The 16,678-nt window shown below is 38.3% G+C and overlaps 1 protein-coding gene and 3 long non-coding RNA genes across 4 annotated transcripts; 1 reads left to right on the top strand and 3 right to left on the bottom strand.

Annotated features, from left to right (window-relative positions):
- Positions 1 to 481: 481 nt before the first annotated feature.
- LOC145652897 (uncharacterized) lies at positions 482 to 4,827 on the top strand. The gene is made up of 4 exons (XM_081704723.1): positions 482 to 511; positions 959 to 1,234; positions 1,749 to 2,045; positions 3,502 to 4,827. Exons 2-4 carry the CDS (start codon positions 1,123 to 1,125, stop codon positions 3,828 to 3,830), a joined length of 738 nt encoding a protein of 245 aa, XP_081560849.1. The 5' UTR covers positions 482 to 511; positions 959 to 1,122; the 3' UTR covers positions 3,831 to 4,827.
- Positions 4,828 to 8,698: 3,871 nt separating this feature from the next.
- On the bottom strand, positions 8,699 to 10,563 carry LOC145652942 (uncharacterized). The gene is made up of 2 exons (XR_014119227.1): positions 10,305 to 10,563; positions 8,699 to 9,593 (listed from the first exon to the last, which is right to left on the bottom strand). It is a non-coding gene; the product is annotated as an uncharacterized LOC145652942 (long non-coding RNA).
- A 476-nt stretch (positions 10,564 to 11,039) lies between these two features.
- Positions 11,040 to 12,159, bottom strand: LOC145652917 (uncharacterized). The gene is made up of 3 exons (XR_014119198.1): positions 12,080 to 12,159; positions 11,806 to 11,865; positions 11,040 to 11,275 (listed from the first exon to the last, which is right to left on the bottom strand). It is a non-coding gene; the product is annotated as an uncharacterized LOC145652917 (long non-coding RNA).
- Positions 12,160 to 12,897: 738 nt separating this feature from the next.
- On the bottom strand, positions 12,898 to 13,549 carry LOC145652934 (uncharacterized). Its single transcript, XR_014119218.1, has 3 exons — positions 13,325 to 13,549; positions 13,127 to 13,201; positions 12,898 to 12,928 (listed from the first exon to the last, which is right to left on the bottom strand). It is a non-coding gene; the product is annotated as an uncharacterized LOC145652934 (long non-coding RNA).
- Positions 13,550 to 16,678: the final 3,129 nt, after the last annotated feature.

The following is a 16,678-nucleotide window of genomic DNA, read 5'->3' as shown; positions in this document are numbered from 1 at the left end:
TTAGCAAATCAGTGTCACGATCCCGAGCATCGCTGCATTCACCTGCTTTCTGTTTCTGTTTCCAGCCTGGATTTCATTTCCATGTGATTCCATGTGATGCCAGCAATAGTGAATCTGCTCATCCCACAGCACACACCACTGCCCACAGAAACATAAATCACAGACGCCCCCTTGTGTTCAAAACCTTCTGCACTCTAACATTCTCTAAACATGTTTTATCATGAAAGATTCATTTCTTTCACCTTTTATTGGAAGTTTGTGAAAACATCAGTCAGTTTCCCCAATCCCTTTGAAGCGTAGGTTAGATGAACAATTATACAGTGTTAACCAGAATGTTAAGATGGTTTTATTTAAATGAACAATTATAAATACTTTTATTTTAATTGTGTCTAAAATGTTTTGCTCTGATGTGTTTTTTAATAAATTAATTATTTCATTGTTCATATTCATATGTTCCCTGTTTTTATGTTCATAGTGCTGACTTCATTTGTTCAAGCTGGACTTGCTCAAGGTGATTTATATTGTTTACTTTTTCTATATTTTATGTACAAGTTTGATTTATATATTAATGTTAATCCACTCTGTGTAATATGATTTTAAAAACAGCTGTGAAGGTAAATAACTAAAGTGGAGTGTGTTATTGTTCTTTCTTCTGACATTGACTGTAATGTCCTTGGATAAAACCCAAACTGCCATTATTAAGTCTAGTCAGCTTTTTCATGAAACATGGAATGATGTCGTTAGATATTTTTGGAAAATTTGCTATTTAAAATTTATTCATTTACACCTTTACCATTTTATAATATGTATTTTATAATTATTGGATTTATTTAGTATTAAAAACATGTTCCGGACCAGACAACAGTGACATATGTGATAGATTTAGATTTAGATCTGTGCAATTTATTTGTTTTTAAAGTAACTGCATGAAGAATTCAAATGTTTAATGTTTCTGCAGGTCATCCTAAAGCTGTTGTGAGTGTAAGTCCTGATAATCACGTGTTCAGAGGAGAGACTGTGACTCTCAGATGTGACATACGGCTAGAAGGAGACACTGGGTGGACATACAGCTGGTATAAGGATGGCAACAATTCCTACCCACACACCACATACAATCCATACATGATCAGCTCTGTTACACAGTATGACAGTGGTACATACACCTGCAGCGGGTACAGGGGAAGAGACTCTCAGAGCTCAGAGATCAGTAATGCTGTTCCATTAACTGTGTCAGGTGAGTTTGGACTATTTCTCTCATAGCGCATGATAAGATCACTGTGATTTAATGAAAATTAAACTTGAACTAAATGTAAACCTTTTGTTCAAATAAACTCTTTGTAGTCAGTAGCATAATATACACTGAGTCCACATGCATTCAGTCACTTGCTGAGGGCAAAACTGAAACTATAACTGTGCTTTTACACTGCTGTTACAAAACTGTTTAAGTGACATAAAAGAGCATCACAGTCCCAATTACAAGTTTCCCATTACTGGACAAAGTGTCCAAGGTGGTACTGGATGGAATAATTAAGCGACTCACACTCATGAGTTCACATTTTACACTCCAATCACAATCAGATCCCACATAATCTCCAGATAATCTCCACAAAACACAGTGATTAACACATTAGAACGCAGCATCGTGGGTCTAACCTGTTTGTTATAATATATGTAAATACAGAGTGACTCCAGGAAGACATTGGGGTCAGTCAGCTTTAACATGCAGTGTTCTCCAACTCTTTCCACAGATTTACCCACAACTACACTGACTGTGGAGTCTCAGAGTCCTGTGTTCACTGGAGAGTCAGTCACTCTGAAGTGTGAGGTTCAGGGTTATGTTTGGTGGGCATATCAGTGGTGTAAGAAAAAAGCACAGAGTCAGTGGAGTACAGTGTTTCAGTCTGTGTTTTACACTGTAAACAGAGACACTCTCACCATCAGTGGAGATGCTGTAGTTAATGGGGATCAGTACCGGTGTAGAGGAGCACAATATTACAGACCAACAGCATCACAGTACAGTAACACTGTTACCCTCACTGTACATGGTAAGATTACTGTCATTTCATAAATGTAATGTCTATTTTATTAACTTAAATTATTGTTTGTTAAATAATTTACACTATTTGTATTCAGCATCATAATACATGCTCCATGTATTGTGTTTACTAGGCAAAAAGGAAATTATAGATGTACAGTAATTACAGTTACACTACATTGTATTAGAGCTGTACTGTAATTACAGTTCCACTGCATGGTATTACAGTTGTACCGTAATTACTGTTACATTACATGGTATTGGGGTTGTACTGTAATTACAGTTACACTACATGGTATTAGACCTGTACTGTAATTACAGTTACATTACATGATACTGGAACTGAAATGCAAACGTGCTTCTTTTCTTGTTACCTTAGTGTTCCGATGTCATTACAAACTTATAATGGATCTTAAAAGTGATGCACAAATTTATAACAATGAGTGAGCTCTGTTAGAGCAGGTGAAACACTGAACAGGGCTGTACTGTGGTCCTACAGGACTTTTATTTTGACAGCCCTACTTTAAAGGAAACATTTGTTTCCCCCCTGCACTACAAGACCTGATCTCACTAATAGCGCCCCCTTCTGTGTTGAAGAAGAGAGTACACAGTGACCTCACATAGTCTGTAGCAGAGAGACGTGTACTTCTCAGTAACCAACAGCCAGTGTTCAGTTTTTTTTAACAGGTTTATAAGCTTCCAACACATGATCATATTGAGAGGTGAACATAAAAGCAGAATTTAATTACTTCTACAATGGAGCCTGAGCTGGTTCTGAATGTGCAGTATAATTGTACAAAAATATTCAGTAGAGAGACCATCACACTTACATGTGAATGAGTTGGAGTGTAATCATGACCCAACCCCATCTCAAAGTCCAGAGGGGTAACAAAGACTAGGGAACAAGGAGGCTAAGATAACACAAAGGCAAGGAGTGAAAACTTACGGGCTTTGCAAAAACATTAAAACAACCAAACACATTCAAGCCTAATAATGAACAGCAAAAACACCAGGATCAAGACAGGGTTTAAATACAAGAACCAAAAGGTAAAAACAAGGGACACGTGCAAGCAATCAAATGAGGGTAGGAGGAAAATTAAACTAAAGGTATGGAACCAAAACACACAAGACAGGGAAACCACGCAAGATAGAACCTGGGAGGGACTAATCATGACATTAACATCTACAGATATGAACTTGGACAATTTAAATTAAGTGAAAACAACTGAATTAATCAGAATATAAACAAATCTGACATAAACAGTTAATTAAAAGTCTGTTGATTAATCTACTGCTTCACTACTGCTACACCATGTTACTGAGAATCTATTGTTTTTATTTTAAAATGTTTAAAATACTGAAATACTTCATCTATTTTTAATATGAGAATGTTAGTCATTTCATAGATATCTCTATGCACTCTGTCATTGCATATTCTGAACTGTGTGTTTCATCTCCATCAATAGTTAAACCCACACCTGAACTCACATCAAGCCTTACAGGAGCTGCACTGTTGGGAAACCCAGTGACTCTGCACTGTAAGATGGACCAGCCTGCTGGATGGAGCTTTTACTGGTCCAGACACACACAGAACCCTGAGAATGAGACCAACACTGCAGCAAACTCCTACACCATCAGCTCAGTGGCGCCCTCTGATGGAGGCCAGTACTGGTGCAGAGCTGGTAGAGGAAACCCAGTCTACTACACAAACTACAGTGATGCAATCTGGGTAAATGTTACTGGTGAGGACCAGTTTACGGTCTATAACCACCATAGAAATAAAATTTATCAGTGATATTTTCAGCAAAAATATGAAATATCAGTAGATTGTCATTAGAACGTCATTAGAATGTCACTACATGTACTGGGGAGTCTTGGACATGTGCACATATTGGCCACTAGATGGAAGCAGTCAATAACATTTTAGTAGAAACAGGACAAACCAGATCATAAAATGTCTGATTTCCTGAATAACAGGAAGCTGTCAAATCTGCTACATGACATGATTTATGTGCTCCTGAATTAATGGATTTATTCAACATTAAAACATGTACAGGACCAGACAGCAGTGACTTGTGTGGTAGATTTAGGTCTGTTTACTGGTGAGTATCAGTTGACAGACTATATTAACAGAAAACATGGTGTTGGTAATCTGTGAGAGCGGAGTTGATATAATTATGCCTGACTAGATATTTTACTATATGAATCATTATTATTTAGAAAAGAAAGTGCTAAGCGTCCATTGTTGTTGTGTGATTCCCTTTTGTAGAAAACCTGCTCCTACAAACTCTTTGGATTTGCTGCTCAGTTTAGTTTTAACTGTAGTAGAGCAAATATCCAGCACCACATAAATAACTCCTCCCACTCACACACAGCCTTTATATTATTACCCAGTTAAAATAAACAATGCAACAGATTCTGTGTAGTGTGATATTACAATTTTTGTAAAGTGGTTGTGTGGTTACATGAATAAATGAATGAATTAAGTTATACAGCTTGTTTGCAGTGAGTCAGTTTTCTTTGGTTTATATTTTTATTTTGTTTAATTTTAGTTTTTATCATTCCATTCTATTATGATCACTTCCATGTTTCGTCATGTTGCTTCTTGTTTGTAGCTGTTCATGTTTTTCATCTGTTTAAAATAAACGTCTTTGTTCACACGGCTCACGTCGGTATCCCATCCCTCACCCTCAACGCTCCCCAGAGTCACAGAAGCACTGTAGCTCTTCAGCTGTGATTAATTCTGTGTGTGTGTGTGTGTGTGTGTGTGTGTGTGTGTGTGTGTGTGTGTGTGTGTGTGTGTGTGTGTGTGTGTGTGTGTGTGTGTGAGATCAGCTCTGTCCCATTCAGAAGCTCCACTCTCCATCCTCAGTCTGCTCAGTAGTCTACTGGCAGTCTCTCCATATCTGCTAGTGTCCATCGTGCTGGGGGTCAAATGCTACAGAGCTCACGGTAAGAACTCTTCCTCTTAGACACACATTACACACACTGGAAGAACCAAACTTACATTTGTTTGAATCTGAAAGCGCATCGTAAGGTTGGTCTTTCTTCTCTGTGTTTTTATGACTTTCACCACTCTGTCATGACTCTTAATACTGCTAAGACAAGCAGGACACAGGACAGTAAAGTGTCTGTTGTGTGTAATCCATAAAAATCATGGTTTATAAAGCAGCACATGGTCATGAAACCAGTAATTAAAAACAAGAGTGAAGAGAACAATGACTGGAACCAGAAAATGTTACTTTAGGCAAGACTGCAAATACTAAAAGAAACATGAGTGTAAATACACACACTAACTAGAGCCAAACAACACACAGTCACGACAGAGCAGAGAGATGAATGAAAACAATACAGGTTACCATGGGAACCACAACCACCAACAACTTAGGTTTTATATATAGATTATACTTTTGTAAACAGACATTTAAAACGATTTTATATGCTGGTTTAATAAAATCCTGATTTTCTCCCCACAATCATTGAAACTGTCGACATGTTGCTTGCATTAGAGACAAGACACACTTTTTCCCCTTCTCTGAACTACAAGACCAAGACTGCAATAAACATTTATTAAATGATAATCCAATAACACCAGGGGGAGCTTTCTAACACCTACACTTTGATTTCTGTGTTTGATGTTTTTTCTACAGCTCTGACTAAAAATGCAGTCTCAGAGGAGTGAGAGTCTAAATTAAAATACTGAAGATGGAAGGACATTGTTCTGTTTGCTTGAAGTCATTTCACATGAGATTGAATGTTTGAACTCTGCTAACTTACTGCCAGCTGACAACTAGTTTATATAAAGTATCAGGCAGCAATGTTTCACTTTTAAGCACATGTTACTATTGTGTGTCATTTATTCCAATGTTAGAATATTCTCATTTATTTTAATGATCTTTTACTTTGTTGGACTAGTTTACTTTTTTATGTTCTAGTTAAATAAATAACAACCAAATAAATTGTGTTCATTATCATTACACTGATGTCAGATGAGATATTCAGCAGCCAAAGAAACACTATCTCAGTGTATTTCATAACAGACTTTAGATTTTAAGTAATCAACAACTAGACAACAGATTAATGTTTTACACATTACTTCACACTGACTCTCCTCAGCTTTAATGTGAAACTGGTATAGTTCACTGGGTAGTGAAGTCTACCCCTGCTGTAAGATGGAGTGGCACTGATGATCAGATACATCATTCCAGTAAGGAAATTCAGGAGGAACTGGGGTGGGTATATTAGACATCCAGTGAACAGGCAGGGCTTTATTTCCATGTGTTGGAAGCAGGAAAAATTAGCAAGTGTAAGGATCTGAGAGACTTGAACAAGGACCAAACTGTGATGACTAGACAGCTGGGTAGAGGGAACATCTCCAGAACGGGAGGTTCCAACACACCTCCTTCAGTCTTCACATTTATGGCATTTAGCTGACACTTTTATCCAAAGCAACTTACAACTATGACTGAGTACAACTTGAGCAACTGAGGATTACAGGCCATCTTCAAGAGCCCAACACTGGGAACCTGGCAGTGGTGGGGCTTGAACCAGCAGCTTTCTAACTACAACTCAAGCACATTAACCACTGAGCTCCCACTGCCCCAATATGTTATTTTTATTATGTTGTCATCTCCTGACATCACCCCTCTACAAAATAAACATCTCCTTATCTAGCGTATCTAGCGCCTACCTTCCTGAATCCCAGGGTGCTTTAGAAAGATTTAGCCAAACCTTAAAGGCCAAGCTGAGAACGTTTTGTTTGCCGCACGAGAAAGACTGGGACGTGGACCTCCTCCTCTTTCTGCATCACTGCATCACTACCTGGTTTGGGAACTGCACCGTCTTTGACCGCAAGACCCTTCAGAGAATAGTGAGAACAGCTGAGAAGATCATTGGGGTCTCTCTGTCCTCCATCAACACGTTGCATCCGAAAAGCCACCAGCAATGTGGAAGACCCCATGCACCCCTCACATAAACTGTTCACCCTTTTGCCATCTGGAAAAAGGTACCACAACATCCGCTCCCTCACCTCTAGACTGTGCAACAGCTTCTTCCCAGAAGCCATCAGACTCCTGAACTCTGGCTAACTCCAATTCCAAACAAATGAACACTTCTATACACACACACACATACACACACACACACACACACACACACACACACACACACACATGCTTATATACAGTCATGCACACACACGCGTGCACACACACAAACACACGCTTGTACACAGTTGCACACACAGACATGCTTAAACACAGTCGCGCACACACGCGCTTATACACAGTCGCACACACAGGTTTTGTATTGGAGAAGTTGCTGAAGTCAAACTTCACACACATATGCACTCCTTTTGCAGTCTTGCACAGAGTAATGTACTAAATCAGCACAGTACTCTGAACTGTTCTGGCTGCTACCGGTGACTGCTATGTTCAGTGTAGCATGTCACTAACTCCTATGCACAACCCATTTTACATATTCCCAGTACTGTGTACTGGTCAAAATAAAGGCACTGTCTGTTCATTGTGTATTGTTCCTGTCCTGTGCTTATTGTATGACATTATTTCACTGTATTGTATTGTTTGCACTCATGTAGTGTGTTGTCTGTTGCACTTGCTTTATGTTAGATCCATGGTCCTGGAGAAACAATGTTTCGTTTTTGCTGTGTACTTGTATATAGCTGAAATTACATTTACATTTATCGTTACATTTACGACATTTAGCAGACGCTCTTATCTAGAGCGATTTACAAAAGTGCTTTGTCATTTACTCATAGAATATCCTATTACAGTACAGTAGGCTAAAATTCAACATACCAATGAACTAGAATATTGTAGAATACAGGAATCAATGCTGATACCTAGAAGTACAAAATACATAAGGTCTATCATAAGGTCTATCTAACCTATTTGTTAATTCCAATAATATGGAGGCTTATGTCTGAAAGTTATTAGACTATCCAGTGATTCTGGTTGGTACAATATCTTGAGCTGTCCTACTTCAGAAAAGCGTTGACAGGAACGCCGACGTCTCTATAACCGTTACCAATCTGTGCGGAGGACAGTCCGCGTGAGACTCTACACGTTTGCTCAATCTAAATCAGAACACTTTTTAAAGTTCAGCGGGAAATTAAAGCCTCTGCTATGAACCATGTGACATGACATCAATGGCAATCTGACTTTATGCTCAACTGGTATCAAGAAATAAAACCATTGTCATGTCTGTGATGAAACTGATCATGAAGTAAACATAGCTGAAACCACAAGGTGGGTGATTATACAACTACAGAAATAAGTGGAAAATAATGAGTTTGATGACTGAATTTGCACTGTGCTAAAGTAGGAGACTAACACTTGTCTAAATGGTGGCTGATATGCTCTCCTACTTTGGAGAATTACCTATCACTGTAAGTTCAAATGACATTATTTCTTTACTATTTGAACAAAATCCACCATCATACATGTTATACATGTATATGTCTTAAATATTTATGTGAAATGGAACATGAAAGAATACACCGTATATGAAAGGGGACATAAGTATAAATGTTTTATAACAATTTTATCAAGTTTAGGTTTATAGAACTTTTGCATCTGGTCAAGGGACATAGAGCACATCTCTGCCTTTTGTATTCACAGTAAATAATCATAAAAGGAAAAAAAACACCAATAAGATTCTTTATTTGAAATATAACCTCTAGAGGCTTGTATTACCAAAACGTCAATAAAATGATCCAACCAATTAAAAGGGTTACAGATGCTGTGTTTTGAGACTTGGTGCCCTCACACACATACTGAGAAAACCACACCAAAGAGGAAAGTGACATGCATGTCACACACGAGACCAGACAACATATGAGGAAGCAAATTTTAACCCGATTGAGAATGAAATGCAGGGTGGATAAATCCTAAACACACATCAGCAGAAACACCATGACGCTTTTAGCCAAAGTGACTTACAATTATGACAGAACACAACTTGAGGGTTAAGGGCCTTGCTCAGGGATCCAACAATGGCAGGGCTTGAACCCACAAGCTTCCAATTACAAGTCAAGTACCTTAACCACTGAGTTACCATTGCCACATGAACTAACAACATATCTGGGGAGACAAAGCAACAGAAACAGACAACAGTAAGATCAAAAACCTGTCAAACTCTCCAACTAAACTACACAACAAGAGAAGCTTAATTGCACTAATACTAATCACCAAACAAGGGTGCAACACGATGGAGTGATTCACAAGGGGGAGGAGTTCAGTACTGTAGTGGGGCTGATCTGTGGTGACCAGAGGTAGTGTCCTCCTGAACCAGTGGAACAGTCCAGTTCTGTCATACTGACACTATTATAAAGTAATAGTAGTGGTTCTGGTGTCATTAGTAATGGTGGCACAGTCCAGTTCTGTGATACTGACTGTGATATGTACTTCATATCCTTCAGTCTGTAGTGTTGAGTCTCACTGGGGATGCCCACTAGAGAACATCATTGTCATGATTAGTCCCTTCCATCTTCCGTGTTCCCTCGTTGTCCAGTAGTTGTAGCAATCCAGGGTCATATTATCTACACAGAGAGCACGGGGATACATGATTAAACAAACAAAACACGAAGGCAAACAGGGGAAGCAGGCTATAAGAAAGACTAGGAAACATGAAGGCACAGAGTACAAAGAAACACAACTACTCAGATAAACATGCAATGAACAGCATTGATACCGGGAACACAACAGGGTTTAAATACATGCATTTAAGAAGGTAGAAACGAGGGAAAGGCGTAAGCAATCAAACGAGGGGCGGAGAAAAAGAAACTACGGCATGTAACTAAAGTAACACAAGACAAGGAAAACACGAAACACGGAAGCTGGGTGGGACTGATCATGACAATCATCAGTATTAGGATTAAGATTAGGATTAGGATTAGAAATTCAGTCATGAAGAGTCAGGAGCTTGTACTGATCCTCAGAGTCCTGATGTTTATTTGTGCACATATAAAAACTTCAGATCAGATTTTTCTTCATCAAAAAGAAGGGTGCTAATATAACAATGAGTAGTTAATACAACAACACCGAAGTGAGATCAGGAGGAGATGAAGACGTAGGATAGAGAGAGAGAGAGAGAGAGAGAGAGAGAGAGAGAGAGAGAGAGAGAGAGAGAGAGAGAGAGAGAGAGATGGGAGGAGGAGAGAGGAGGATAAGAGATAGAGAGAGAGAGACAGGAGGAGAGAGGAGGATGATAGAGAGAGAGACAGGTGTGGATGAGTCCTGAAAGTCATCACCTCCTGAGAGTCATCACCTCCTGACCTTGATACCTCACAGACAGACACCAGGGCACAGAAGACGTACAGGCATTTAGAAAAGTGCAGAAATACAAACATAATATAAAACTTAATCAAAAATAAAACAAATACATATTGATTCCTTCACTCTAGTGAGGCTCATTACAGAAGATCACCAGGATTAGGATTAGAGTTAAACCCTAGTGAGGCTCACTACAGAAGATCACCAGGATTAGGGTTAGGGTTAAACCCTTGTGAGGCTCACTACAGAAGATCACCAGGATTAGGATTAGGATTAGGGTTAAACCCTAGTGAGGGTCACTACAGAAGATCACCAGGAATCTCCAGGTCTTTAATTTACAAAGTGCTGCAGTTACATAACACTGCAAAAAATAAAAATCTTGGCTCAAAGGTTAAAAGTGGATCTTAATGTGTCTCTCTGAGTGACTCTAATAACAAACACACAAAGATAAACAGTCACTCAATCACAAGCTTCAGAACAGCTGAAAAGACAGAAGGTCTGTTGGCTGTGAAGCCCCACAGAACTCATACACTCATCACCTCTACAGAGAAGGAACTCCAACACCACTGAATCTGATTCTTCTGGAATGTTTATGCTACAACCAGCACACTTCATATTTAGATTCACATGATAAAACACACAAACAAAACAATTCTAATGTTATCAAGCATTTCTACACTAAGAGTGAAACTAGTATGTTACTTATGGTAAAACCACACTTTCACTGTAAGATATTTTACCTCCAACCTGTTACATCTCCATCTGTTATAAAACACCTTCCTGTTGTAGACATGAGTATCTGACATGATAATTTAAAATGTGTTTAAACCAAATAAATGAATGAACACTTGGATAAGAGGGTTTAAACTCCTGGTCTTGTAGAATCTTGAGGGAGTAACACAGGAGAATGAACTCTGTTTCCCAGCAGTCTCTGCTGTTCCTCAACAACCTTGACAAAGATGATTTGAAAACATTCATTAGGATCAGTCATTATTTCTGTTTAATGTACATATAATCACTGTCAGTTCAGCTCCACTCTACCTGTCTTCTATTTAACAAAGCTGGCAGGTTCAGTTCTGTGCGCATAAACAGTGAAGGGCTCTTACATGTTTCATGATTGTTTATTAATTAATATAAACCTGAGCAGAAGTCACTTTGCATTGATATTCAGTTTCACTTGAAACAAGGTTTAAAATGAACACTGGCTTCTTTTTCACCGAGTCATGTTAATTAAAAATCCTCCAACCACAGCAGCTGCTACTGACAGTAATGAATGGAGTGGAGATCACTGAGCAATCTATGGAGTGATATCTGCTGACTGGCTTCAGCTCTGTTTCCTTTAATATTAGCTGGTTTTGAATGACTGGTTTAAGCTCTTCTTATGGCCAGTTATAGTGTTCCTTTAGGTCTTTGGGTCCAGTAGGGGCTCGGTACAGCCTGGTACCTCTGAAATGATGCCATAGCTCTTGGAGCTCTGACCTTTGTGTGAGTCCTGCCTCAGCTCTGAGTACACAGTGTCTGCCCCCACACTGGTCTTTTCTAGTAGAGACAGAAGAGCTGGCATTAGACCACAGGAAGAACACCAACCCTCCAAATGATTAAACACAACATGACCTGTATAACCTACAGTGGGTAACTAAGCACACAGTTACTAAGCAGTGAATCAAAACGTAGAATCTTAAGAGTTCTTCAGGTCAGCTGTATCTTGGTGTGTCACTGCTGTAGGTGACTAAAGTTTCTCCTTTTCATGTACCTTCTTTTTTCTTTGCTTTCTGTTTTGGTTTCAGTTCTACCTCAGCATAAGTGACTTCACTGAGTCCAGCACCAGTGTCTGCAGTAACAGAGAACAAAACCAAAGCAAACGCAGGCGTGACCTCTCACTGACCTTTAGTGTTCTAACCCACCAGCCAATAACATCTCATCATACACACTTCTTTCCCACAATGCACTGCTGCTGCTTTTGGAGACCAGCATGTGTTTCCTTTGTCTCGTGTGATGATTATATAGTAGCTATATATAGTAGTATATATACAGTAGAGTGATGTAGATCAGACTGTATTCTCCAGTGTGTAGTTATATAATACCTGTTATTTATATATATATATAATAGAGTGATGTAGATCAGACTGTATTCTCCAGTGTGTAATTATACAGAACCTGTTACGTATGTATAATAGAGGGATGTTGTGTGTGTGAGGTGTGTATTAAATCCCAGTGTGAAGGTGATGTGGATGTACCTTTATTCCTGCTTTTCTTGTTGTGTTTCATGACCTGAGCATAAGTGACATCACTGAAGTCATCTGCAGGTTCATCTGACACAGAGTGTAGTGTGTTTATCACAGAGTACAGTGTGTTTATCACAGAGTACAGTGTGTTCATAACAGAGTACAGTGTTTTTATCACAGAGTACAGTGTGTTCATAACAGAGTGCAGTGTGTTTATCACAGAGTGCAGTGTGTTTATTACTACAAGAGGTTTCTGGGCTTTACTGTTTAGATGCATTCTGACCAAGTCTTTCACTACTATACTCAGTGGGAAATGAAATCGTTACCTGTGCTGCTCCTGTCTGCTGGCTTAGCTGTGTCATATATGTGGGCAGCTTCTGGGGTTAAAGGAAAAGACCATTTAATAAATGCTAAACTGAAAGATTACTGGACACAGTAGAGAATGAATCACAAGTGATGAAGGATTATTTAAATTGTCTTAGAGAAGATAAAGCTTTAAGTTAATTGTTAATAAGGAAAGTTGTTGTTGTCTCATGGTCTGAGCAGTGTGCAGTGGTGTGACTGACAACCCTCACCTCCTGACTCTCTCTGGGTCTGATCTGATGTCTGATTGATGTCTGACTGACTCCCAGTACAGCGACACAGAGATTCTGCACCAGGCAACATGGAAATAAAATAAAAGTGTTTAATACTGTAAACAGGTTTCATGATTTGTATCATAAAAACATCTAATATTTAAACTATTCATAAATGACCTGCAGCTGATCTCAGACCTTTGTTGGTTTTGTAGCACCACAGCAGGGTCAGTAAGATGAAGAACACGACCAAACTCAGTCCCACAGCCAAACCAACCAGGCCAAGAGAGGAGGAATCACCAGCTGAACTCATAGGAACCGAAACATCACATGAATCAAAATGATTTGTCACACGTCTCTGCTCCAGACTATGTGAGGTCACTGTGTACTCTCTTCTTCAACACAGTAGGGGGCGCTATTAGTGAGATCGGGTCTTGTAGTGTATGGTGGAAACAAATGCTTTTAAATCAGGAGTGCCAAAACAACAGTCCCGTGTATCATTTTTAAGATCCATTATAAGTTGGTAATGATAATAACAAGAAATGAAGTAAGATTGCATTTCACAGTTATAATACCATGCAGTATTACTGGAATAAAAGTACAGTTACAGTATTTTTTTTACCCTTAATAAGTAAACACAATACATGTGGACTGAGTGTGTTCTGCTACTGTCTACAAAGAGTTTAAATGAGTAAAATAGATGTTAAACTCATGAAATGACTGTGATCTTACCATGTACAGTCAGGTAAACAGAGTTACTGTACAGACCTAAATCTATCACACAGATAACCAACACAATGTTTTCTATAATTATACACTGTAAACTGTTACTCACTAGTACCCGGCCAGAACCCGGCCAGGCGGAATGGTGAGGTTCGGTTTCCGTGGTGACATTGCAGGCCACTGCGTCTTGGCCTCACAGATGTGTCAGCTCCTGTGGAAGGAGAATCAATATGTGTCTATCTTTGTCGAGGATGATGAGAAGATTTGTTCTAAGCATGTGTGTATATGTGTTCTGACCTCACCAACATCCGTTGTTGTAAAGGGTGGATCATTTGTACTGTGGATCACATGATCTGTGGATCATTTGTACTGTAGATCAGCTGATCTGTGGATCGTCTTCAGGGGTTTAGTGGGGTGTGCGGTGTGGCCTTCACATTGAAGTGAAGTTATTTTTCGTATATGTTTTACATATATATTATTTGAATTTTTCTCCAATCTTCTCATTGTTTTTGAGCTTGTACAATTTACTTTACTGACTAAAGCAAGCTCTTGTGTGTGTGTGTGTGTCTGTGTGTGTGTGTGTGTGTGTGTGTGTGTGTGTGTGTGTGTGTGTGTGTGTGTGTGTGTGTGTGTGTGTCACTCTGTGTAGTTACATTGCCATATATGGACACTGTTTGTTTCTGTACTCCAGCACACTAACTGTAAAATGAATCCACCATAACTGTTACCGTGCAGAACCTCGAAGGTATTTGCATCTACACTGTGTGAACCCTACAGGAACCACACACCCTTCGTTTTCTCTAGTTTTTCTAATCAGAACAATGTGGCTGTCCGGCTGCTTGTACAGTAAACTACACCATGTGTCCGTGTAATATGTGTGTGGGAAAAATGAGGAAATAAAATGATCTCTAGACACATTAACTTTTATTTACCGTCGCCTGTCTTGCTACTGATAGGACCAAAAGTCTATCGCACACACGACTTCATTTAAAAGCTTTTGATTGGTCACTTGTACTGTTTGTAATCAGTGTAATAAAAGCCAATACTATCAAAGCCACTGCTATTGTTGTATAATGGAATATGGTTTCTATATAATGTGAAAGACATTAGGAAATAAAATGATCTCGACACATTAACTCTTATTTACCGTCGCTTGTCTTTCTACTGACAGGTCGAATGTCTCTCTACAGCAACATAACAGGGTTTTCTAACTCTGGAGGAATTATATAGTGACTGCTGTCCCTTTGAGGAACTTGGACTCAGTAGTGAACCAAAAGTCCATTGCACACATGACTTCATTTAAAAGCTTTTGTTTGGTTACTTGTGCTGTTTGTAATCTGTGTAATAAAAGCTAATACTATCAAAGCCACTGCTACTGTTGTATAATGGAATATGATTTCTATATAACTAACATATATAGGTTCATGATCATATATTTGATTTTAAAGTGTTTCAGCATATTGGACCACTATTTTTTTATTTTATCATTCCAGAGATCTAAAGATTGAGCTCAAATTGAGGGGAAACAGAGTCAGACATTTAAAATCTACCACATTATTAATAATAAGACTTGGAATATTTAGCACACGCGTTTAACATTAACAACGATTATTATAAGAGAATCGAACACTGAGCGGTAAGACGTCAGTTCAACGATATTTCGTGCTTTTCTTCAGCTAAATCAGGATGTTCTTTGGGTCGTGTAGCGCTAAAACGCACTGTCTCTATCTAGTGGTAAGAACAGGGTATTGCAAGCGAGACGGGACAATGCGTCAGTGGACAAGAGGGATGTTTTTTCTTTTTACCTACTAGTCTGTTGACCCATTGAATTTAAACATTAAAACATTAACATTTAAGTGCCTAATTAAGCCCTATTATATCATTTAAAGATTTATAGATGCAGTGCTCTGGGTTCAGAATGTGTATTCAAATATACATCAGATATAGAGGGGCAGTAGTGAGTAACACTGGGTCTGGGTGTGTTTGTGAGGCTGATTGCTGGTGCATAACCTGCTGGATGGAACTGGCTGAGAAAGACGCTTTACTGTTAACATTACTGTTAATAAAAGTCACCATTAACATTACTGTTAATAAAAGTCCCCATTAACTCTATAATTAAGAAAAGTCCCCATTAAATATACTGTTAATAAAAGTCCCCATTAACTATACTGTTAAGAAGAAAGTCCCCATTACCTATACCATTAATAAAAGTCCCGATAAAGTACTATACTGGTAATAAAAAAAAAGCCCCAATTAACCATAATGTTAATAAAAGTCCCCATTACATTTACAAATAAAATCTTCCATTACCTATACCATTAATAAAAGTCCCCATTACCTCTATTGTAAATAAAAGTCTCTATTATCTTTACTACTAATAAAAGCCCCCTATTAACTATACTGTGTCCCCCAATTATCTATTTTGTAAGTAAAAGTCCCAATTAACTATATGGTTAATAAAAATCCCATTAACTACCATGAACTATGTTGTAAATCTTTTATTTACAACACAGGTAATGGGGATTTATATTAACCATATAACTTTTATTAACTGTACTGTTAATAAAAGTCCCAATTAAACATACCATTAACAAAATGTCCCAATTAACTATACTGTAAATAAAAGTCCCCATTAACTAAACCGTTAATAAAAGTCCCCATTAAGTATATTATTAATAAAAGTATCGATTAACTATACTGTTAATAAAAGTCCCCCATTAACTATAATGTAAATAAAAGTGCCCATAAACATATGCTGTTAATAAAAGTCCCCATTAACTATATTGTTAAAGTCCCCATTATGTATACTGTTAATAAAAGTCTCCTTTA

This window comes from Electrophorus electricus, chromosome 21, assembly GCF_041902795.1.
Source record: "Electrophorus electricus isolate QZ-2024a chromosome 21, ASM4190279v1, whole genome shotgun sequence".
NCBI lineage: Eukaryota > Metazoa > Chordata > Actinopteri > Gymnotiformes > Gymnotidae > Electrophorus > Electrophorus electricus.
Note: the sequence above shows the minus strand (reverse complement) of the source record. Positions and strands in the feature narration are given on the sequence as shown.

Bases quoted from the DNA above. Each gene is read 5' to 3' on its own strand.
- LOC145652897 (XM_081704723.1), top strand. From the start codon at position 1,123: ATGATCAGCTCTGTTACACAGTATGACAGTGGTACATACACCTGCAGC. The intron at 1,235-1,748 runs GTGAGTTTGGAC...CTCTTTCCACAG, and splicing joins TGTTCCATTAACTGTGTCAG to ATTTACCCACAACTACACTG. The intron at 2,046-3,501 runs GTAAGATTACTG...CTCCATCAATAG, and splicing joins TGTTACCCTCACTGTACATG to TTAAACCCACACCTGAACTC.